Raw genomic sequence first — 24532 nt, forward strand, 5'->3', positions numbered from 1 at the left:
CCAGAGCCCTCCTGGAGCTGTGGTTTGTAGCACTTGAGCCTCAACAGCCCCCCAGTTAATGCCCATTAAAACCACGGTACCCCTCTGCCCGCGCCTCGCCGTCTGGACGCACCGCTGGAGGAAAGGGACAAAACCCACCGTTGGGGGTTAGGAAGAGGGGGGTGGAGAGGTGGGTTTATTAAAAAGTGTTTTCCAGAGGTGAAAAGATTGCAGGGAAACGCAAGATGCTTTTAAAGCAGATTGAGATAAGGGCCATTAGGGGTGATGTCGCCTAGCTGTCTGTGTGAAGACGCTGGCGCCTGAAGGAGGCTGAGGATGAGACTGGGGGCATGCTCTCACACACACACACACACACATCCGCCCTGCTGTCTCCGAGCCACACGTCGAGATTCAGCGTAAGGTGTGCGGTCATCTCTACAGTGTGTGTCTGTGTTTGTGGGTCACCTTGCTCAGACAGGCACATATCCGTCTTTAATGTTCCAGCTGAGATGACGTTTTATATGGCCTTTTACAGTGGAAACTTGAGGTGCGCTGCTGTTGAAGGCTAAATGTTTCACTAAGCTACAGCGTTGAGGAGGCAAAGCATTAAAGGGGAATTCCACTCAAACAATATTTTGAGTGGAAAATTTGTTTCGTTAGTCCACTGTTGATACAGTCCCAAAATGTTTTGCATGTCAGTGGTCACGTTTTCAAGATATTGGACTTTCAAGAAGCAGTGTCACCGTCCACATCATCATGATAATGCGTTTTGCAGTGGAGTTTCCCTTTAGACCCCTGTCTGTGCTTACTAACAGCTAACCCTTCTGGAGAGATTGACACCAAGAAAATCTTCAATGGTTAGCTTGACAGCCCAAACTTCACTCTCGAAGTGTGGACACCAGGGGAGGGGTTGGGGTGGCAGGTGGCGCGGAAGCCACTTGGTTGGCACCACTCTTGGCGTGATGGTTGCTGTCATATTTAAACGGCTGAATAATTCAAGGCTGCAACATGTCTCCCGTTAATGTTTAATTAATACTACCGTCGCCCAAGACCACCTCCATTATTTATCAGGCGCTAGGAGAACAGTGACGTGTCGCAACACAGCCCACCGACACTGGGGGGGAGGTGAAATATGGAGATTTTGGGGGCATGGAGGGAGCGAAGACGTGCGAAAGAGAGAGGAAGTGTACGCTTCAATGCCTAAGAGTGGCACTCGACCCTCCAAACCAGACAAAGCAGAGATCCGGCCCACTCTGCCATGTTGTTTATGACTAGAAGCTGAGCGACTCGCTCACACACATACACCATACCCAGAAATCACCAGGAATTATTCACTGTTAGTTGTGCCTGTTTGTTACTCTAAGACTGGCTAAATACTGTAGTCCTCCTCATTCCATGTTGTTGCCTGGACCAACAGCATCTCAGGGCTGCAGTGGAACCTTATGGCATGCCTTGAATGAGGGGCCATGCTAGCACTGCCCTGCTGGAGAGCCAGTGGTTGTGGACTACACATTGCCACTAGGGGCCGGGGGTTTGATTCCCATCTTTGCAACCGTCTTCAGTTTCTATTTCCTTCATATTTGTCTAAATTAAGTACAATACCGTTAAATTCAAAAGGAGCCATTTTACTTTGAAGTGTGTGTGTGTGGTGGTTTGTCCTCTGTGGGGGTGCGCTGGGTCGTTCCTGTCGTGTTTGTGCACCTGGCCGCCAGCCGAGTGTGCAGATTGACATTTGCCGTAGCGCTTCAGCAGACCGCCTCAGACCGATGTGAGCCCAGTAGATACACCACCTCCCCGTCAGATAATGCCCTTAAATGAGTCATGAAGGCCAAGTTACACATACATCATGGCACACCATGGCATCCTTCCAGTCATACTCTCTGTACTACGTGTGGACTGGGCCACAAACGCTACACAGGTCCTCACTTTGGTTTTCATTGGTTGCTTGTACATAGTTCTTGCAACATTTCATTAGCTGTCATTAGTTTGGTTGGATCAGTTGGAGGTCAAGGTGAGCTGTCTGGCAGATGAGACGAGCCTTGATGAATAGCTAGGTAATTGTAATTTGTCTGCCTGCCTTTCCATAGAGTAGTGTAGCACAGTCTCCTCTCCTAGATCTAGCCAGCCCTCCTTGTCTCCTCATCTCCCTGCCAGGTCCCCAGTGTCCTGAAGTCACGAGCTCTGCTGGTTGGCTACTGAGTACTAACCTAGCGGTGCCATTCAGCCCACTGAGGTATAAGGTTCAGCGATATGGCGCGCTTCAAATTCAAATAGTTCCGGCTTCATGCACCATCGGTTGCATAGGAATACATGGATGATGTCAGCGTTATTACTAGCTACTGCTTTTAATGTCTATGCTCCCTGTCTATTCTCTGCCCTGTCTCGCCTCATCGCCTTTGAACCCGGCTCTACTCAGTCAAGATTAAGGAAAATGTGCTCGTAATTAAATGGCAGCATCAGTTGGGGCAACGAGACAGAGGGTTTGTCCCAAATGGCACCCTGTTCTCTATCAAGTACACTACTTTTATGGCCCGGGTCAAAAATAGTGCACTATATATGGAGTAGGGTTCTATTTGGTTCACAGCCAGAGTGATGTTTACTCTTAGTGTCTGAGAGATAAAAGCATTAGGGACCATTACCCTGGGCCCTGCTGCAAGTCAAGGGGCTCCTGCTGGAGTGGCACTGACTGGATTGTATTTCGCCCCCCGCTTTTATAAGGACTTTACAAATTACAGCTCAGGGAATGTAAACAACAAGCTCTGTACAAGGTCCGTTTTGTGCTGTTCAAGTGCATGTGTTCCTTCTGTGTCTCAAATGGGACTCTACTCCCCATATAGTGCACTACTACCATGTCCCATAGGCCTCTGGTCAAAAGTAGTGCACTATATAGGGAATAGGGTGCCATTTGTGATCCATACCCTGTGTTTTAAGAGCCCTGGCTGGCCTTTTATTATCGGGTTACGCTTCCCTTGTTATCAGGTTACTCGCTGTTCCCTGGCAGAAGTTTACGTCGGCTACATAAAGAACAATCCAAGATGCTGACTACAGTGACCCAGACCATCAATTAGATCAGCAAGAGAGTGAACTTCGCATGTCTCCTCTCCCCTCCTTGCTGGGAGTTTTTTCCCCCTCTTTTTTTCCCCCTATTCCCTTCCTCCTTGAATCGGCCTCTCCTCTGGTCTTCCTCAAGTGCAGCGTGGAAGATAATGACTGTTTTGTTTCACATCCTAAAGTACATAACATTTAATAATTCACCAATTGTCAGGATTGGATTGGAAAGCAATTGTTGGGACAACCAGTTTTGTGGAGTCGTCATGGTGGTTGACGAATGAAAAGCTGTGAAAAGACCAGCGGGGGGCCTTGTCGATGTAACGCTGAGGCTTTTGTGAAAGTGTCATGTTTTATTGATGGAAACTTTCCTGTTTCCCGGCCCTCCCGTTTGTTTTGTGGCGCTGAGCGAGGCGACCTGATGAAATACGCCTCTGCTTCATTTCACAATCACAGGCAGGCTGTAGCTAGTCAGTCACCTTACTGTGCCAGGAACTAGAGGAACCATCCATCCATCCACCCTCTTGTTATGTTTAATTTCCCAATTCTCACTTTGTTAGAGTAACCTACTAACTGCTTATATATTTTTTTCGTACATAATTATTTGTCCTAAACCATGTACTGCCTGGATTCTTTTTGGGTATCGTCTCTGATGAGTACGCCGCTGCTCACTGACAGTAAACAGCACGTTTACACTTAATAAGGGACAGGGGGATAATGGGGCCCAAACAAACACCCCCTCCTCCCTTTCAGCTCTCTCCCCATCTCTCTCTTTGAATTTCTCTCCCTCTCTTTCGGTCAATCTCTCTCTGTCCTAGTCTGTCTCTGTATCTCAATTAACAGGGACGGCAAGGCCTGTATGAAAAACCCCTCTGTTTCGGCCTTCCCCTGTAGCCAGGAGCAAACCCAGCCCTGTTCCCCTGTTGTGAGAAGTTTTTCTGCTGACTGCAAGACAAAAATAACTTCTACTTAACCCTTCGAACACATTTCCAAACCAATGAAGATGCTCTTTGATTGTGAAGCCATGTGAATAATCCGCTGCGGTGGAGACATGACTAGATCTCTGCTAGGAGCTGACGAGGAAAGGGCTTTTAGATCAATGTTCCTCCCAGGAGAGACTGTGACTTTTTGCACTAACCACAGCTACAGTGATTTTTATTACGGATGGAGGAGGAGAGGAGTTTAAACGCTTCAACTTTGTGTAGGAAGGGGAGGGGGGAAGTGAGCCATGGGAGAGCGACTGGTTGGGGGGGGGAAGAGCTTCACGTGCCATCATGCTGTGAACTTTGTTTCAGACTTTGACACACACACATACACACACATACACATACCTGCAGTGTCTGGATGCCAAGCTGTCAGGACAGTGCACTGTACTGTGTATCCCTGAACGGATTCAAGGTGCACCCACTAACTCTAAAAACAGTTTAGAGAAAGAAAGAAAACCTATTTCTCTGTATGTCCTGTGAGGGGAGTATATTATGCTGCTATGTGAAAGGTTTTCTCAGGGTGCTCTAATGTGGACCACATTTCTTAGTCTAATATGGCCCTAGTTTTTCCTCCTGTTTACTGTAGTTTCAACTCCTGCTCTGTTGCTTCATTAGGTCATTATGACCCATTTGAAGAATAGCTTCTATTCCATAGTGGTGCCAAGCCTGATTCATGTTAGCACCGACTGATATTTATTTATTGGAAGGCTATGTAGTGTAGACTTCAGGAATTTGCTGATGGCTGAGTTTGGAAAATTAGTAACAAAAATATCAATTGAAAAAGATATGAACAAATCACGTTGTTTAATATTGTTGATGCATGCATGAAGCCCTGATCAGTTTGCTGGTGTTCTGTTTTCCTAGATGCTGGACAAGCTGCGTGACCGCTGGACCAACACAGGGCTGTGGGAGAAGCTGGAGGAGAGGAAGACAGTGATCACAGAGCCTAGAGGAGGAGGGAAGGGAGACTTTGATGAGCTGCTGCAGATGTACTATGATGCCATCAGAATCAGTGGAGAGTTTGCAGGGGACAGAGGTGAGACTGGGCTGTCTCTCTTTCATTCTATCTTTCATTTATCTCTCTCTTTCTCTCTCTTCTTCTCTCTCTGTCTCTCTCTCTTTCTCTCTCTTCTCTCTCTGTCTCTCTCTCTTTCTCTCTCTGTCTCTCTCTGTCTCTATCTTTGTCTATCTCTCTTGTGCCAGGGATTACAGAGCACAAATTGGTTAATTCAGCATTGATTAGCTGTGTACAAACAGTTATAAAATGTTTGGTGTTGGGTACCTTTGGTGTTGTTTCCCCCTCCCCCCAGATGGAGCTCTACTGATGGCAGTGTGTAGAGGGAAGGTGAGTGAAGGACTGGACTTCACAGACGACAACGCCAGAGCAGTGGTCACCATCGGCATCCCCTTCCCCAACATCAAGGACCTGCAGGTAAGAACCAGAGACCGAGGACAGAGGTGGTTCAACGTCTTGGTGGTGAGCCCCACCAGGTCTGTTTAACAGCAGAGGACCCAGAGGGACAGAGAGAGACCCATGTTTACAGTGAAGAGACCACCTCTCTAGCAGCCTCCTGCAGGTTAGACTTTGCACTTCACAGAATCTGCTGGGTGCCAATGTATTTTCCTACAGACCGCCAGTGCCAACCCTGAAAACGTTCTGTCATGGCCCAGTGTTGCCTAATAAATCAGTCTGATACCAGCTTTCTGGGTACACAGTCTGAATTAAAGCACTGCAAACACTTGTAAAGTTCTCTTACAAGCCAGATAATATATAGGATTTTATCTTACTCTAACGGTTGTCTGTGCGATTGGTCCATTGGGTCGAAAAAAATGTCCACAGGAAAGTATTATTAAACAGAGGAAAGTATTATTAAACACATCAAAGTATTATTATTATTTAACTTTTCAAAAAGCTGGTAATGCTGTGGAGATTTCAATCACCTTGTACAGGCACAAAAATATGTAAACCGCTTTAAGACTGGTTGGTATGCATGCATCGCATGTACTTTCATTATTGTGTGCTTGCCATAGGTGATGATGAGCAAATTATGATAGCCACACACAGAGACATGCGGGTTAATACACCTTTCTGAGGATATTTTGTCTCATATTTCCACCCAAAATAAGGACGAAATCAGCAGACAACAGGTAGAGTAAGTTCAAATGAAGTTTGTGATGAGCAGGTCAGGGTCGCGAGGCCCAACAACAGTATTTAGCCTTATGTAGCCCGCTCGCAGCTCCCTTTTGAGTAGCCCTTGAGGGGTGGGAGATGGCTAGATGTGGCTGAAGACTGGAGAGAGCTATGGGCTCCCCTTGTCCTTCTCATGCTGAGAAACTGGTTCACCCAATAGCACAGCACATCTTTTCTGTTAAGTTCTCTCTCATTTCCTCTTCTCTACTGAGTAAATAGGGTAAATGGCAGGCCGCATGTCAGCTGCCTCAGAGGAGCCATGAGCGGGTGTAAAGGTCTGTCTCTTGCTTTTTATTTTCTTTCTCCTTTTTTCTTTTTCTCTATTCTTTCCTTTCTTCTCGTGGTGTGTCAGCTGCCTGCCCTGGCCCCAGAGGAGCCCTTAGGGGTGGTAAGGTCTGTTAGCTGAGCCCCATTACCAGAAGAGGGGACTGGACATGACACTAATGACTGTCAGGGCCAGGTCACTGTATGTCCCCACGGCCCCTCTGACAGCTACGTTAAAACAACCCAGCGGGCGCCGGGCAGGCAGGAAGCCACAGGTATACAGCAACACAACGCTGCCCTGGCTGTGACAGGGATCTTATAGAGGGGTCAGATTCACACTCGCATGCTCATATGACACATGTAGTGCACAACTACGCTCATACTACACTCAAATGGTCTCACTCACATGCCCAGAGCCACAAAAATACATACTGTATATTCTCGCTCTCCCACCTGTTTAACATTTCTACCTTTACCCAAGCACATATAGACATTCCCTTCTCAGAACACATTAACTTGGACTCACTGACCCTGTCCCACATTTCAAACATGCACCCCCTATAGCTTATGTACACACCTCATGTAGTGTGGATGCCTACCTTCGTGCCTAGACTGCTTTTCCTAGACTCGACTCTCAGCAAAACTTTAAGGTTTTAACCGACTCACAGAGCAGCACTGCGTTTACTAGCCTGTTATCGTGCCTGAGATCAAAGGTGAACTGGAAACAGTCCTCCACACCGAAAGCTTTGCTAAGCTGCTATTACATCAAGGATGCACTCCAAATGGAACCCTATTCCCTATTTAGTGCACAACTTTTGACCTTAGCCGTGCACTACTGTATATATGGAACAGGGTGCCTTTTGGGAAGCACCTAATGTTACATTATACACATGTAGAGTAGTTTTTTCCCCCCTAACAGGTATGTCTTAGAATAGGCAGCCGTGTGTGTGAGGGAGAGAAACAATCCTCTGGATTAACAGGCAATAAAAGGACACTTACAGCTGATATGGCATCTCTGTTTGCTTAATGAGTAGCACAGCAGACATTTAAAGACACTGAACACCGTTTTATAGAGACCTGGTGTCTCTGCTTTGATACTTTATGGAGGAGGAGGACCAGACAGTTTAGATCCTATGTTGTTGAGTGGGAGACACTTTGGAATTTTGGTGTGGGGAGGTGTGTAAGTGCGTACGTGCGTGTGTGCGTGCGTCCTGGTTAGGTGCTTGTGCGTGTGTGTTCACGTCACACAGGGACACACCAAGGACGAGGCACCCAGCTGTCATCTCTGCCACATTAGGTAGATGGAGCGCTCCACAATCTCACTGACAGGCACAAGATGGTTGGGACTGCCAGGGGCACACACACACGAACGGGTACGCTCAGCTGCAAACCATGCTTGCTGGTCAAATGTATGTTTTTAAGCATGAACAGGTAGCGGTGGGAGGACCGGGCCAAAGCGAGCGAGCGACTAGCGATCTCCTGACATTTTAACTAATCCCTTCTAGCTGGAGGTTTCTTTCACTTTCAGGAGGAGATTCGCTAGAAGCTAGAATTGGCTTTTTCACATATGCATCCTGTCATGTCAGATCTGGTGTTGACATAGTGCAGGGACGTGAAGGGTGGGACGCTGAAATGGACTCCCATTGGATTTCGATGACATTGGCGGCTCGGGGCTACTGGCCATTTCCGTTAGTTTCGTGGTCTCAGAAGTAGATGCGTCAACCCCTCTGGTTGACAGGAGGAGACATCTCATCTCACCATACAGCCGCTAGCCTGCACCTCGTGAGCCCCAATAACATGAGTAGTATACATCTGGCCAGCAAGAAAATAGCATGGCTACTGCAGGTCCATTTTGACATGGTCTAGTGAAGTGTTTCTTAATAAATAACATTTTAAATGTGATCTAGTTCCTGCTCCTTTTTATTTGGTTCAGATCAAATATGTGTACTGAGTATGGACGGACTCATTCAGATTCAGAACTCGAATGTCCTCAGAGCAATTCATCTTGCAGCAGTCATAAAACATATAACATCTAAAAATGGATATTTACAAATAGGCAGGGTAAGTGCAATTTCATAGTGCAAGTGCTAAGTGCAATTAGTGCAACATTTGTTAAATTACAGAATTGCATTCGGGATAAAAGAGACCCTGGCCCTATTTTTTTTTTAAACCTTAGGTAGTCTGTACCTTCGTTCAGAGGGAAGGAGCTGGAATTCATGGTGGAGTGGATGGGAACAGTCAACCGCTATTTGATTGGCCTTCTGGAGGGTTCTGCCCAGGTAGATGGATGACAGTTCTTGCTGTTGCTGCCCCATGATTCTTCCACAAGTCCTGACTATCTTTCTCTGCAAACTTGATATTCCCAAACCAGCAGGTCAAGCAGTAGGACAGAATGCGCTCAATGAATGATTTATAAAAGAGAATCATGATGGTTAGATCAACATTAAAAAAGTGCCTTTTCCGTAGGCCATGTTGACGTCCAGTTATGACACATCATCTCTCCTAGGACAGAAAGCAGAGAGAGGGGAGCAGTGTGTACATGCCTGTGTCGTTAGGGGTCATGGTGCTCTGGGCTGTGAACACACGGCACCTGCCTGTCAGTCCCTGTTAGAGCCCTGTTCACCGGCATGTCCCATATGTCCCGCCCGTCAGACGCCACATGAACTTTTCACTTGTCAATCCCAAAAGGTTAGCGCTGAAAGTCCAGGACTGATGGATGGATGCAAATTGATGGAGATGGATGCCTTTGTGGCCTTTTTGTGGCTTAGCTTGTTGCTTGTCTTGTGTAGACTGGACCACCTTTTCTGCCCCAACTACCTCCTGTCTCACCACCTCTTTGCCTGTTTGCTCGATCCCCCCCATCTTTCACAACAGATCTGTCCTCCACACCACCTTCTTCATCACTTGTATTGACTAGACCCCCTCCTACCTCTCGTCTCTTCTTCACCTCTGCTGTATCCTCCCTTTATTCCCCCTTTCACAACAGATCTGTCTGAGGGGGCATTCTAGGCAGGCAATAATAAACCTCTTCAGGCCCTATGTATTTTTAACAGGGTTGGCGTCTCCCCCTGAGCTCCCTGTCTGCCTCTCACCTTCCCACTCCACAGCCCACATTAATCACATTAGTTCTCAATGGATGAGCCCTGCCTGATGCCTGAAAGGTGCTGGATGGCAGGTCAGAGCACAGGTGATGGCCCACAGCTATTGTTAGCCTATTAGCTGCCTTCTAGCCACTGGGTCACATTTGGTGGTTTTGGGGTGTCTGACGGGTAGCGATTGATTTGTCCTTCTCACTTCATGTCAAAGATAATGCTCCGGGCTACACAAGATAAATTGAAATGTCATGATTTTGGAAAATTGAAGGCTGCTTCAGTTCAACATTAATTTATTGATCCCCAACAAGGACATTTGATCGCAAATATTTTCTCTTTATATATATATAAGTGCATTCGGAAATTATTCAGACTTATTCTAAACGTCATTAAATTATTTGTTCTCCTCATCAAGCTACATACCCCATAATGACAAAGCAAAAACAGGTTTTTAGAAAGGTTAGCAAATGTATAAAAACTGAAATATCAAATTTACATAAGTATTCAGACCCTTTACTCAGTACTTTGTTGAAGCACCTTTGGCAGCGATTACAGCCTCTAGTCTTCTGGGGTATGACGCTACAAGCTTGGCCCACCTGCATTTGGGGAGTTTCTCCCATTCTTCTCTCCTCAAGCTCTGTCAGGTTGGATGCGGAATGTTGCTGCACAGCTATTTTCGGGTCTCTCCAGAGATGTTTGATCAGGTTCAATTCCGGGCTCTGGCTGGGCCACTCAAGGACATTTAGAGACTTGTCCCGAAGCCTCTCCTGCGTTGTCTTGGCTGTGTGCTTAGGGTCATTGTCCTGTTGGAAGGTGAATCTTCGCCCCCAGTCTAAGGTCATAAGTGTTCTGGAACAGGTTTTCATCAAGGATCTCTGTACTTTGCTCCGTTCATCTTTCCCTCAATCCTGACTAGTCTCCCAGTCCTTGCCGCTGAAAAACATCCCCATTGCATGATGCTGCCACCGAGATGCTTCACCGTAGAGATAGTGCCAGGTTTCCTCCAGGTGTGGTGTTTGGAATTCAAGCCAAAGAGTGCAGTCTTTGTTTCATCAAACCAGGAAATCTTGTTTCTCATAGTCTGAGAGTCCTTTAGGCAAAACTCAAGCTGACTGTCACGTGCCTTTTACTGAGGAGTGGCTTCCGTCTGGCCACTCTACCATAAAGACCTAATTGGTGGAGTGCTGCAGAGATGGTTGTCCTTCTGGAATGTTCTCCCATCTCCACAGAGGGACTCTGGAGCTCAGTCAGAGTGACCATCGAGTTCCTGGTCACCTCCCTGACCAAGGCCCATCTCCCCCGATTTCTCAGTTTGGCAGGGCGGCCAGCTCCAGGAAGAGTCTTGGTGGTTCCAAATTTCTTCCATTTATGTGTTCTTGGGGACCCTCAATGCTGCAGAAATGTTTTGATTCCCTTCCCCAGGTCTGTGTCTCGACACAATCCTGTCACGGAGCTCTACGGACAATTCCTTCGACCTCATTGCTTCAGTTTTGCTCTGATATGCACTTTTTTTTTATATATATACATTTTGCAAAAATGTCTAAAAACCTGTTTTCACTTTGTCATTATAGCGTATTGTGTGTAGATTGAAGAGGATTTTTTTATTTTATTTAATCCATTTTAGAATAAGGCTGTAATGTAACTAAATGTGGAAAAGGTAAAGGGGTCTGAACATTTTTTGAATGCACTATATAAACTCAGCAAAAAAAGAAACGTCCTCTCACTGTCAACTGCGTTTATTTTCAGCAAACTTAACTTGTAAATATTTGTATGAACATAACAAGATTCAACAACTGAGACATAAACTGAACAACTTCCACAGACATGTGACTAACAGAAATTGAATAGTGTGTCCCTGAACAAAGGGGGGGTCAAAATCAAAAGTAAGTCAGTATCTGGTGTGGCCACCAGCTGCATCTCCTCCTCGTGGACTGCACCAGATTTGCCAGTTCTTGCTGTGAGATGTTACCCCACTCTTCCACCAAGGCACCTGCAAGTTCCCGGACATTTCTTTGGGGAATGGCCCTAGCTCTCACCCGCCGATCCAACAGGTTCCAGACGTGCTCAATGGGATTGAGATCCGGGCTGTTCGCTGGCCATGGCAGAACACTGACATTCCTGTCTTGCAGGAAATCACGCACAGAACGAGCAGTATGGCTGGTGGCATTGTCATGCTGGAGGGTCATGTCAGGATGAGCCTGCAGGAAGGGTACCACATGAGAGAGGAGGATGTCTTACCTGTAATGCATAGCATTGAGATTGCCTGCAATGACAACAAGCTCAGTTTTATGATGCCGTGAAACACCGCCCCAGACCATGATGGACCCTCCACCTCCAAATCGATCCCGCTCCAGAGTACAGGCCTCGGTGTAACGCTCATTCCTTCAACGATAAACGCGAATCCGACCATCACTCCTGGTGAGACAAAACCGCGACTCGTCAGAGAAGAGCACTTTTTGCCTGTCCTGTCTGGTCCAGCGACGGTGGGTTTGTGCCCATAGGCGACGTTGTTGCCGGTGATGTCTGGTGAGGACCTGCCTTACAACAGGCCTACAAGCCCTCAGTCCAGCCTCTCTCAGCCTATTACGGACAGTCTGAGCACTGATGGAGGGATTGTGCGTTCCTGGTGTAACTCGTGTGTACCGATGTGCTGTTCGGATGTACTGATCCTGTGCAGGTGTTGTTACATGTGGTCTGCCACTGCGAGGACAATCAGCTATCCGTCCTGTCTCCCTGTAGCGCTGTCTTAGGCGTCTCACAGTACGGACGTTGCAATTTATTGCCCTGGCCACATCTGCAGTCCTCATGCCTCCTTGCAGCATGCCTAAGCCACGTTCACGCAGATGAGCAGGGTCCTTGGGCATCTTTCTTTTGGTGTTTATCAGAGTCAGTAGAAAGGCCTCTTTAGTGTCCTAAATTTTCATAACTGTGACCTTAATTGCCTACCGTCTGTAAGCTGTTAGTGTCTTAATGACCGTTCCACAGGTGCATGTTCATTAATTGTTTATGGTTCATTGAACAAGCATGAGGAACGGTGTTTAAACCCTTTGTAATGAAGATCTGTGAAGTTATTTGGATTTTTATGAATTATCTTTGAAAGACAGGGTCCTGAAAAGGGGACGTTTCTTATTTTGCTGAGTTTATATAATACATTTTATTCATACATTTTCAGTTTTACAGACGGATAACAGCAAACAATAACATAACACCCCCCCGAGCAATGCTCTTATACAAAAAATAGACAGAGTGGAAAATAATCATTACCATGCTTCATTGAAATTTGACACAGAATATGCTCCATTAAAAATTAAGTAGGCTACTATGGATCAGGGTGGATTGCAGACTGCGTGTCATGTTGCCCATCACGTGATAAGACAGAAAGGGCTGCCATATCTTATCAAATGTGCTGGATCATGACCAGTCCTTTCCATATGTAACAGACTAGTGACTTCATCTAACCAGGTTTTAAAATGGGACAAATGTTGTCTATTATTAATCTTTCAGTGTTTTTGTAAGCATACCAGTCTGTCTCCTGTTGTCTTTTCTGCTCTGTTTTCAGCTTTGATTGGTCTGTGGTGGCAGCATTGCAGTGTCCTGATGACCCGTCCTGTGAGGTGTGTCTCTATCTAACATTCCAGCTGTGTTTTCAGGTGGAGCTGAAGATGAAGTATAATGACCAGCACTGTAAAGCCAGGGGTCTGCTGTCAGGCTCCCGCTGGTATGAGATCCAGGCCTACAGAGCCCTCAACCAGGCCCTGGGCAGGTACGGGTCTCTTTCTTTATGTTCCTGTTTGTTTCTCCATCCTTGACTCAACTTATCACAGGAGACTTCCTCCTAGCTCACAGGCTCATGATCAGTAGGCTGAAAAAGTTTTGATACATTTTAAAAACCAGGCGGTTACTACCTGAACTTGACAATGTTTTTGCTACCACAGGTGTATCAGACACAAGAATGACTGGGGAGCCCTCATTCTGGTAGACGACAGGTTTGGGAACAACCCCAACAAATACATCTCAGGTACTGAAATGAATGATCACATGTTGCAGCCACTCGAGCTTCATGTACTCACAAACAAGCCCTCTAATGTCCCCGTTGTCTTTCACAATGTGTAGTTTCTTATCTTGGGCACACGGTGGTGATGGTAGTCCACAAGATAGAGGGCTTGTGTTGAGCAGGGTGGCAGGTAGCCTAGCATTTAGAGCATTGGGCCAGTAACCGAAAGGTCGCTGGTTTGAATACCCGAGCTGACAAAGTGAAAATGAAATTCTCTTAAAATAAGTGTTATTAGAAATGACTAAATAATTAGTTTTTATATATAATAATGGGTGTTTTAAAATGGGTGTAGGTGGTGGAATGCCCTTCCACTAACAAGATTGGTCTCTGTTTACCCCAGGTCTGTCCAAGTGGGTGCGTAACCTGGTCAGGCACCACGACACCTTCAGCGGTGCCATGCAGTCGCTGGTGGCCTTCTCCCAGTGCCAACAGGGGGCAGGAGAGACCCATGGAGCAGGGAGCCAGACCTTCAACAGCACCACCGTCCTGTCTCCAGCCAGTCAATCTTCAGTGACTGTGGAAGATCTGTCCCACTGTCGGCCCAGTCCTAGCCCCAGCTCAGACTGCCTTCTCTGGGCCACGGTGCACCACACTACCACCTCTCAGGTCCCAGAGCCCCACACCCAGCTACAGGGGTTCAGGTCCTGGGTTCCCCCTACGGTCTCTGTCCCACCTGCTCTGTGGCCTCTCCCTACCACCAGCACTGGAAAGAGTGGGAACAGAGGTGAGATGTATTACATTAGATACAGTATATACCGTGCATTCGGAAAGTATTCAGACCCCTTTACTTTTTCCACATTTTGTTAGTTTAAATGGATTCAATAGTTTTTTTCCCCTCATCCATCTACACACAATATCCCATAATGACAAAGCAAATACAGGTTTTTAGAATTTTTTTGCAATTGTATTAAAAATAAAAAACTGATTTACATTTACATAAGTATTCAGACACTTTACTCAGTACTATGTTGAAGCACCTTTGTCAGCGATTACAGCCTCGAATCTTCTTGGGTATGACACTACAAGCTTGTCAGATTGGATGGGGAGCGTCGCTGCACAGCTATTTTCAGGTCTCTGCAGAGATATTTGATCGGGTTCAAGTCCGGGCCCTGGCTGAGCCACTCAAGGACATTCAGAGACTTGTCCCGAAGCCATTCCTACATTGTCTTGGCTGTGTGCTTAGGGTTGTTGTCCTGTTGGAAGGTGAACCTTCATCCCAGTCTGAGGTTCTGAGCGCTCTGGAGCAGGTTTTCATCAAGGATCTCGCTGTACTTTGCTCCGTTCATCTTTCCCTTGATCCTGACTAGTCTCCCAGCCGCTGCCGCTAAAAAACATCCTCACAACATGATGCTGCCATGACCATGCCTAACCGTGGAGATGGTGCCTTTCCTTCAGACGTGATGCTTGGTATTCAAGCCAAAGAGTTCAGTCTTGGTTTCATCAGACCAAAAAATCTTCTTTCTCATGGTCAGTCCTTTTAGGTGCCTTTTGGCAAACTCTAAGTGGGCTGTCGTGCCTTTTACTGAGGAGTGGCTTCTGACTGGTCACTCTACCATAAAGGCCTGATTGGTGGAGTGCTGCAGAGATGGTTGCCCTTCTGGAAGTTTCTCCCATCTCCACAGAGGAACTCTGTCAAAGTGCCCATCGGGTTCTTGGTCACCTCCCTGACCAAGGCCCTAATCTGTTATTGATACCTTGCTCTGGTTCATTTGACAATGCTAGGTTTTTCTTCTGCTCCTACCCTCCACTGTTTGTTACCACTGAACCTCTTATGTGTCAAGCTAAACGAGCGTAAATGCAGTGAGATATCAGGTTTCATACAGTACCTTGGCCCTCACTGAGGATGGATCAATAGAAAAACATGCGTCTGAGCCTAACGGAATGATATTACTGAGGTCACTGGGTCGATTAAATGAGGTGGATATTCTCCGTTCTAGAGCTCTAGTCTATAGTCTGTCGGGTGACTCGGGTCACTGTAAGGCTGAGCTGTTTGCTCAATTGTGTTTTGAGGGGTGGGTGGGGGTGGCGGCATGAGCTGCATCAGGCTGTGGGGGGGTGGGGGGGGTTGTGTGTGTGTGTACACCAGTCTCATTACTACGAGGCCCTCTACATGGAGTGGTGCTGGGTTGGGCTGAGACAAGCAGCATGATGAGCAGATGTTGGACTGTTGCTTTTAATTAAATCCCATTGACCATTGTTTGTGTTATATTGAGCGTGAGCTGGTGGTGCCGTTTTCTTCTCTGCACTGTTCTGGATAAGAGAGAGACATCCTTTGCTCACACCCCTAAACAACTAAACATGTATAGTGTACATTAACCTAGCTGTTACGGGTCCAACTTATAGGCTCCTTGAGGCCAATGTTGGCATCTTGAACGTACTTTCCCAGTTATTTTCTCATCTTTACTGTCAACACCTGATGACTGCTCCAATCAGCTCCTCAGCTGAATTTCTAAATGCATTGTAACAGTCTTCATACAACTGTGTTGTCTTTCCTTTCCATGATTTCCCATAACGTGTGTATTCTCTGTGGGCAGGTGACCAGAAGCAGACACAGCAACACCCCTCCACTCATCCTAACAGTGATCCCAAGGCCCCGCCCCCGAACATCTCCACTTCCCTGCACCACCTCTTCACCTCCACCCCTGTGAGCTCCACCCACTTCAAGACCCCAATCTTCCAGGCCCTGAACCCAAGCACGCATCAAGATCATCTGGATGACCCGCCACGGCCTGACTCTGTGGAGGAGGAGGAGAAGAAGAAGAACCAGGAGAATGTAAGTCAGGATCCCTGGAACCCCTTCCCAGGAGGGATGGCCCGTGAGGGGCTGGATGGACCGGCATCTACCCCTCCCAGCCAGGACCAGGGTCCGGTTCTAGACCTCTCCCCAGTGGAGGTCCCTGCCAGTTGTGAGCCCAGACAGACCACTGTAGTTGTTGATGATCCCACCCTGCTAGAGGAAGAGGAAGACCAGAGCATCTTCTTCACACCGGAGATGTTTGATGACGAAGAGGAGGTGGTGGACACCAAGCCTCTCCCTAGGACAGTGCAGGGGATGATGACAGGGGAGGGAACTGTGCTTGCGTCCAGCCTTGCCCTCTCTACCGGAACAGCCCAGGCTCTGTCTGAGGACCTGTTTGCCCCAGAGGAGGGTCCCAGGGAGGGCACAGAGACAGTCACTACCACTGATACCAAGAGGGGCGGCACTCTCGCTCCCTCAGCCAGTAGAGACTGTGTCAGTGTGGGATGGGAACAGGACAGGCAGCAGGGGAGTAGGATAGGGAGTGGTGACGAGGTCCAACAGACCCAGAGACAGGAGGACCAAGGTCAGGGAGAAGGACAGGGGGCGAACCAGGGGGCGAACCAGGGGGCAACCCAGGGGGCAACCCAAGGCCAGAGCAGGCAGACAGGCAGCAGGACACACAGACTGTCCAGGTCCAGACAGAAAGCTCCAGAGCCATCCTCAGGTAAACTAACCAGCTACTTCTTTGTTGTCCCTCAGGTTATAACCATAGACAACTAGACACCGAGTTATAACTGTAGATGATTAGGCACCAGGGCCCATATTCACAAAGGGTCTCAGTAGGAGTGCTGATCTAGAATCAGTTATTCATTTTAGATAATAATTATTCAAATTAAATGGACGGGCGATCTGATCCTAGATCAGCACTCCAACTGAACTCTTTATGGACACTGGCCCAGGTTATACCCATAAACTATGGTTATAAATATAGATAACTAGACACACCAAAAATGCTCAGTAAAGCCAGTTAGTTCTCAGATCATCATGTCTCATTATCTGGCGTGACAGCATAACTGGGTTGACTCGTCTGACCGACATTATCTGTTTAAACAGTTTGGAGCTAACGAACTTCTCACAAATTGCCATGTTAACGTGCAGTCTTATATTTTTGTACACATCATTAAAATGCATGAAAATGTCTTTATTTTCATGTAAACGCGATGGAAGCAATGGATGAATAAAATCATGTTGGCAGGTTTTTGTTTGTGTGTTGTCAAGTTGATGTAGAAGAGTGCAGATGGGTAGTTAGAACCATCAATAAAGCACCTTGTATTGGCTTTACTTTGCCAGTTACCATGTTATTGACCCAATAGTACCAAAAATACCTTTTATCTTCCTATAAGAAGGTAAAGCCGATGAAGAATTATGAATGCTGTGTTTTTACATTTTTAGTCTCAGTTGTTAAACTGTAGTTGTTTTTATGTTAATATTTTATTAGTAGTTGGACCTGTTTGTCTTTGCTATAGTGGTGGTCATTTTCTCTATTTCTTCCATTCCGGCTTGCTAAAGCAGGTTACTATTGTATTTGATGTGATATTATGGCTTTCATTAAACCTTGGTAAATAAATATTTATTGAGCTGTTTATGTCCATTCCCTCCCGTATATGCCTAATGTTCTGTATGTACGAGCAGTTAAGCAAATGGCATATGTTCTCACGTACACCCTAACCATTCCCCTTAATGGGGGAAATGGTTTAATGATGTCGTGAAGAGTAAAAGGCCATTTACAGTGTTAGAGTGATTAGTTGTGATCGTGGTTTGGGCTTACCCCGAAAATGATCAATCATACCATTGGTTAAAGAAGCTGAATTGTAGATGGGGGGAGGTGGGAACAGTGAAGTCTGGCAAATTAAGCACAATCAGCTTGACAGGACGTTGTCTCGTTAGAACACAAACCTCCCTAACGATCCCTAACCTGTGATTGGTTGACGGAGGAGTCCAACGTGGAAGTCCGAACCATTCAATTAAAGCTCATCCCTCTGCTCATTAGCCTCACTATATGACAGTGCCTTAGCTTCGTTAGTTAATGTAATTGCATGGCTGAACGTGGCAGGGCACCTCGTTAATATCAGTATCATCAAGGGTACCATGGGAGAGGGTAAGCAGATGTCTGAATAGGTGGTTAGTCTGTAAGGCTGTTATGCAGCACTGTGAGGTTATTGGAGTGTTTACTGAGGCTTCCCTAAGTTCCTTTATCTCATCAGTATCTGATTAGCCTAGGCCTTTATATATCCTTACGAGTTGGAACAAATACAATTATCCACACAGTAGGCTAATTGTAGTATTTTTATTTATTTTTTATGTCCCATGTTGCTGATAATTGGAAAGTAAGTTTATTTCAGCTTGTTTGAGATTTTGCCATTTAAAAGATGACACCACGCAGTATGAGGCAGCTGGCATATTAACATCATTTGCTTTAATTGGCAGGTCACTGCGCTGAGGTCTTTGTTGCAAGACCAACCCAGCCATGGAAAGGGAGAGTTGTTCTTTCCAAGACTCAGGCTAAGAACCAGGCCCAGACCCATGTCAGGTGCAGTCAGAGGGGCAGAGGCAGGACCAAGGTAGGGGTGCCCTTTGCACCCACCTCCAGTCTCCCAGTCCAGCCCCAGACCAAAGACCAGAGCCTAGAGGTCCAGGGCAGGACAGCCAGAGTCAGATCTGCTTGTGTCGCTGGTCCTGAGGAGACTGAGGGAGAGCAGGCCGTCACAGGATGGAAGAACCAGGCCTCTACCAAGCCTGGGACTAGTATTAGGGCCAAGACCAGGGGGCCAGAGGACTCTTTCAAGTCAGGAACCAGCAGGGCGGCCACAGGGCAGGAGGATGTTCCCAAGCCAGAGACCAACAGCAGTAAGGCCAAGGGGCAGGAGGTTACTAGTGTTTTCAGCCAACAGTACTGCATCGGGGGGAGATTGAAGGCAACATGCAGACCAGAGGTGAAGAGATTCAGGGGGAAAGAAGCACGGTTGCCCCCCTCTTGGGAGGGCCTGGAAGAAGTCACGAGCAGCACCCCCGCCACCACAACAGTGCACTTTGACATTGTCAACCCTAAATGCGAGGGTAGAGTGTGTCCCCCAGGAAGTCCTGGAGGTGAACCTGAGACTGAGAGTAGCTCCATTGGTCTAACAAAGGAAGGGCCTGGTAGTCAGAACTCTTTACAGAAAGGTTAGACAGCCTGTGCGCATCACAGTCATTTGGTCAGTCTGTCCTTTTTTTTTTGTCAGTGAATTTGTCAGTGCTCATTTGGAAATTAAATCAAAACCATCCATCTGTTGCTTGTTCCCCCCTCTAGGCATCAAGGTGCACGATAGAGGGGGCAACAGGGCCTCTCGGAGGAGGAAGGTGCGTCAGGGGCCACTGCATAGACCAGGTTTGGAGCCTAGGTATCTGAACAGTAGTGATGCACATTGTGTGTAACAGGGCTAATATGATGCACATCATGCCAACTCAAGTCTTGTCTTTCAGAGGACTAACAACCAGAGACCCTGTTCCAGAGGACTAGACTGTGCTGTGTGTGGGCAGCAGCTACCGCCCGTGGCAGAGGGTACATTTCATTCCCACAAATAAACACATATCCTTATGTCAGTAATCCTCAATCAAATCAAAAGTGGATGTTGTGACTGTGTACCTTAGGTGAGCTGCTGAGCACTATGTGTTATCTGGAACAGATAGCCAGGTTTAAAGGCACCAGAGGGTGGGGGGCTGCAGGTCCAGCCCAGTGTCCCTGCCTCCCACCCAGACCCCAGTGTCCCCCCCCTATCCTACTGGTGGTACGGGAGCATTGCGGCGCTACAGTCCCTCAGAAGCTGTCTTTAGCCTTACAGGGACAACAACACTACAGGTAGACATTAAATAAATCATACATCTGACTTTTGTCTTTAATCTTTACGTTGTTGCCTAACCTACAGGAATTAGTTAATTTGTGATTTCACTGGAATAATACAGCCACATACGAAGAACCTGCTATTACAGACTTTCCTTGTTCAGGCTTGTTTTAGTACCTCTGGGGATGACCATAAAGAGAGGGAAGCACTGTTATAGGAGCTAAACATTGCAGTCAGCAAGATGTTTCCATAGTTACAAAACCCCTGCTTCATTGATGCCATAAGTCTATGCTGGGGAGCTCCCCTCTCTTTGAAGTGAGAGAAACCAACCTGTCTGAACGATGTCCCAACTCTGAAAGGATCTAAACTGGATCCACCCAAATCACTTACTCAATAGATTATTCAGGACAAAAGAAGCCATGGTGCCTGCTAGAATCCCCTACTCACTTTTCCCTTTGACAGTGTTGCTATCCAAGCCAAAGAATAAGAATGAATCATTCTATTTCTCTGATCCAAGCACCTTTCATCCATACATACAGTACACACTTCCCCAACAGCATTCTATAGTTCCATTGGTATATGTATTTACAGTCCCTTCATAGTAATGATCCATTTAAACTATCTGTCGTTATAAAACAGCAATCAGTGTGACTAGCCAAAGAGCGTTTATTCATATTCACTTTCCCCCAGGATTAAGGTGTATGACTTCCTGTGCTGACGAGTGGGTTAATGTGTGGCTGGCGGCTCAGAGGCCTTTGATGCTGTCTCCCTACAGGCTTTTCTGTGGGTTACTTTGCATTTAGTTCTTTTGTCCTTTATTTTCATTTTCTCTTTCTCTCTCTGAAACACACACGTACACATACAGCCTACAATTCTATCTGGGACCCAGTGGAGTGCTCTGTGACAAGGCTACTACAGTGTAGCGGTTGTGCCTTCCACAACCCCTACTCTTCCTCGTCTGCTGCTCTGGTAGCAGCTGAGATCCAGCACCCACAGGACCCCACCCTGGACCAGGTGTGAGCTTCAACCTTACAGGGAGGGACACAGCACCTTGTACTAGGTGTGCTTGATCTGGTTGTCCTCTAGCTGGTGCTCACCAGACACACAAACAATTGTTTATTCCTTGAAAGCAGCTTATGCATAAGGAGAGACTAATATCCACACTTTGGGTTTGTTTAGAGCAATTCCATGGTTACAGAATGATTCTGAGACTCAGATTTGTCACTTTAAAATGTATGTCAAAAACCAATGACTGCAAAGTTAATCAAACCATACAGTTCTAAGCACAATTTCCACAGAAAATTCTACAAAAATACATTTGCTTGAAGAACAGTGCAGATGTAAAGTTTTCTAACAGAATGACGGTTTGTGACATCATTCTGTTACCAAACTTTGCACCAACCAAAAATATTAGCATTTTCTAACCAAAAACCAATGGAAGTCAATGTACCCCAAATGTTTGCCTCATAATCAAGTTATGAATCAAGACTGTAATGTTAACCTGACCATAACAGGTCAAATCAGTTGTAGAACTAAGAGGTATAATGTATGAAATGACACACATCTTTTGTTCTGCGCTTAGTACAAGAAGTTCTTTTCTATCTTCATATGTTGCTGTGGGTTTGAAGTGTGGGTTCAGTAACCAATTTGAAAGTTGCATTTTAACCAATATCTGTCCCTCTTCTGTGTTCAGAAATATGCTGTAATTATTGAACTGTATGATGATGCAAAATGAAGACTGAAACATCATGCCAATATCAATCTGTGGTCGACAGTGTGTGCGCGCGCATGCATACATGCATGTGTGATGGCATTGTACTGTACAACCTCTTAGATGTAAAGTCCCCTGTTTTGGGGACCTGCTTGGTTCTAGTACCGGTTCCGACTGACATTTTCACTTATAAATCAGTATGTGGACACCATAAATCGAAATGGCTTGCATTGAGTGGTAGTCCTGATCCTCATGGACACAGGAATATGTCTCTTCTGCCTGTGTGAAGCAGGTTGTGAAATCTGACACCACTTGAAGCTGGCATGTCCCACCGACCATTTAATTCGCTCTTCCGGCTGTCCATCAACTCCTGACTGAACCCTACGTCACGAACAGCCACTAACAATGCATATGCCTGGAATCCTTACATCGCAATGCAGCAGGAGAGAGTGGTTTTGTCGCTGTAGCACATTCAGAGACCGATTTTATAGCCAGTAATCTAAAATAATTCATAGATTTTAAACAAAAAACACTGTTTGTCATAGATGGACAAGATTAATAGGAGATGAAAGGTGAGTTCCTCACGAGTTCTGGAAGCCAAGCTCTGTGAGAAGTTCACAGTGATGGGGGCAGACGTTTGATCAAGAGAGAAATTTAGAAAATATGTACATTTTCTCTAACACTAAATATACATCTGTATTTCACAGTTACAAGCAGTGGTGGAAAAAGTCCATAATTTCCATACTTAAAGTAAAGATACCTTTTTTAATAGAAAATTATTCAAGTAAAATGGGAAGTCACCCAGTAAAATACTACTTGAGTAAAAAAGTATTTGGTTTTAAATATACTTAAGTATCAAAAGTAAATATAAAAATAATTTAAAATTCCTTATAAAGCAAACCAGACGGCATCATTTTCTTGTTTTTTTTTTATTTACGGAGAGCCAGGGGCATGCTCCAACACTCAGACATAATTTACAAATGAAGCATGTGTTTATTAAGTCCGCCAGATCAGAGGCAGTAGGGATAACCAGGGATGTTCTCTTGATAAGTGTGTGAATTAGATATGGAGTAAAAGTACATACATTTCTTTAGGAATGTAGTGAAGTTGCTGCTACCGTTTCTTATGACTGAAAATAAATTCTGGACATCAGAACAGCGATTACTCACCTCGAACTAGAAGAAGATTTTTAGTTTAACGAGTCCGATGCGAACGATATACTGCTTTCTCAGGAACGGGCCCAAAACACATAATTTGAGTGAAGAAAAGACAGATGGGGATGGAGGTCAGGCTGCCTGTTGAGAATTTTTAGGCGAGTGAGTAAACCCCCACTGCCATACGTTCTATTGGCCAATGTGCAATCATTGGCAAATTAAAATGGATGACCTACAATCAAGATTATACTACCAACAGGACATTAAAAACTGTAATATCTTATGTTTCACCGAGTTGTGGCTGAACGACAACACAGATAATATAGAGCTGGTGGGATTTTCCATGCACCGGCAGGACAGAGAAGCTACGTCTGGTAAGACGAGGGGTCGGGGCTGTGTGTCTATTTGTCAATAACAGCTGTTGCGCGATATCTAATATTAAAGAAGTCTCGAGGCTCGCCTGAGGTAGAGTACATTATGATAAGCTGTAGACCACACTACCTACCAAGAGAGTTCTCATCTATATTATTTATAGCTGTCTATTTACCACCAAACCGATGCTGGCACTCAACCACTCTGTAAGGCCATAAGCAAACAAGAAAATGCTCATCCAGAAGTGGCGCTGCTAGTGGCCGGGGACTTTAATGCAGGCGAACTTAAATCCGTTTTACCTCATTTCTACCAGCATGTCACATGTGCAACCAGAGGAAAAATAACTCTAGACACACAGAGATGCATATAAAGGTCTCCCCCACCCTCCGTTTGGCAAATCTGACCATAATTATATCCTTCTGATTCCTGCTTAAAACCAAAAACTAAAGCAGGAAGTACCAGTGACTCGCTCAATACGGAAGTGGTCAGATGACGCGGATGCTAGGCTACAGGACTGTTTTGCTAGCACAGACTGGAATATGTTCCTTGATTCATCCATTGGCATTGAGGAGTACACCACCTCAGTCATTGGCTTCATCAATAAGTGCATCGACAACATCGTCCCCACAGTGACCGTATGTACATATCCCAGCCAGAAGCCATGGATTACAGGTAACGTCCGCATCGAGCTAAAGGCTAGAGCTGCTGCTTTCAAGGAGCGAGACACTAATCCAGACGCTTATAAGAAATCCCGCTATGCCCTCAGACAAACCATCAAACAAGCAAAGCGTCAATACATGATTAAGATTGAATTCTGCTACACCGGCTCTGACGCTTGTCGGATGTGGCAGGGCTTAAACTATTACAGACTACAAAGGGAAACCCAGCCGCTAGCTGCCCAGTGATGCGAGCCTACCAGACGAGCTAAATGCCTTTTATGCTCGCTTCGAGGCAAGCAACACTGAAGCATGCATGAGAGCACCAGCTGTTCTGGACAACTGTGTGATAACGCTCTCGGTAGCCAATGTGAGCAAGACCTTTAAACAGGTCAACATTCACA

The 24532-nt window shown here is 46.1% G+C and overlaps 1 protein-coding gene across 7 annotated transcripts in view; it reads left to right on the forward strand.

Annotated features, from left to right (window-relative positions):
• Nucleotides 1-20280, forward strand: part of brip1 (BRCA1 interacting helicase 1) — a 37395-nt gene extending 17115 nt beyond the window's left edge. For 3 of the 7 annotated variants that reach the window (XM_045703728.1, XM_045703727.1, XM_045703730.1), the window contains 8 exons: nucleotides 4878-5049; nucleotides 5324-5445; nucleotides 13211-13323; nucleotides 13496-13578; nucleotides 13955-14338; nucleotides 16149-17078; nucleotides 18842-19576; nucleotides 19704-20280. In XM_045703728.1, coding sequence (XP_045559684.1) covers nucleotides 4878-5049; nucleotides 5324-5445; nucleotides 13211-13323; nucleotides 13496-13578; nucleotides 13955-14338; nucleotides 16149-17078; nucleotides 18842-19576; nucleotides 19704-19828 — 2664 coding nt within the window. In that variant the 3' untranslated portion in view covers nucleotides 19829-20280. Of the gene's footprint in view, nucleotides 1-4877; nucleotides 5050-5323; nucleotides 5446-13210; nucleotides 13324-13495; nucleotides 13579-13954; nucleotides 14339-16148; nucleotides 17998-18841; nucleotides 19577-19703 lie in introns of those variants that run through there. The other 4 variants (XR_006760989.1, XR_006760988.1, XM_045703729.1 and 1 more) reach the window with 4 other exon arrangements.
• Nucleotides 20281-24532: the final 4252 nt, after the last annotated feature.

Source organism: Salmo salar, chromosome ssa20, assembly GCF_905237065.1.
Source record: "Salmo salar chromosome ssa20, Ssal_v3.1, whole genome shotgun sequence".
NCBI lineage: Eukaryota > Metazoa > Chordata > Actinopteri > Salmoniformes > Salmonidae > Salmo > Salmo salar.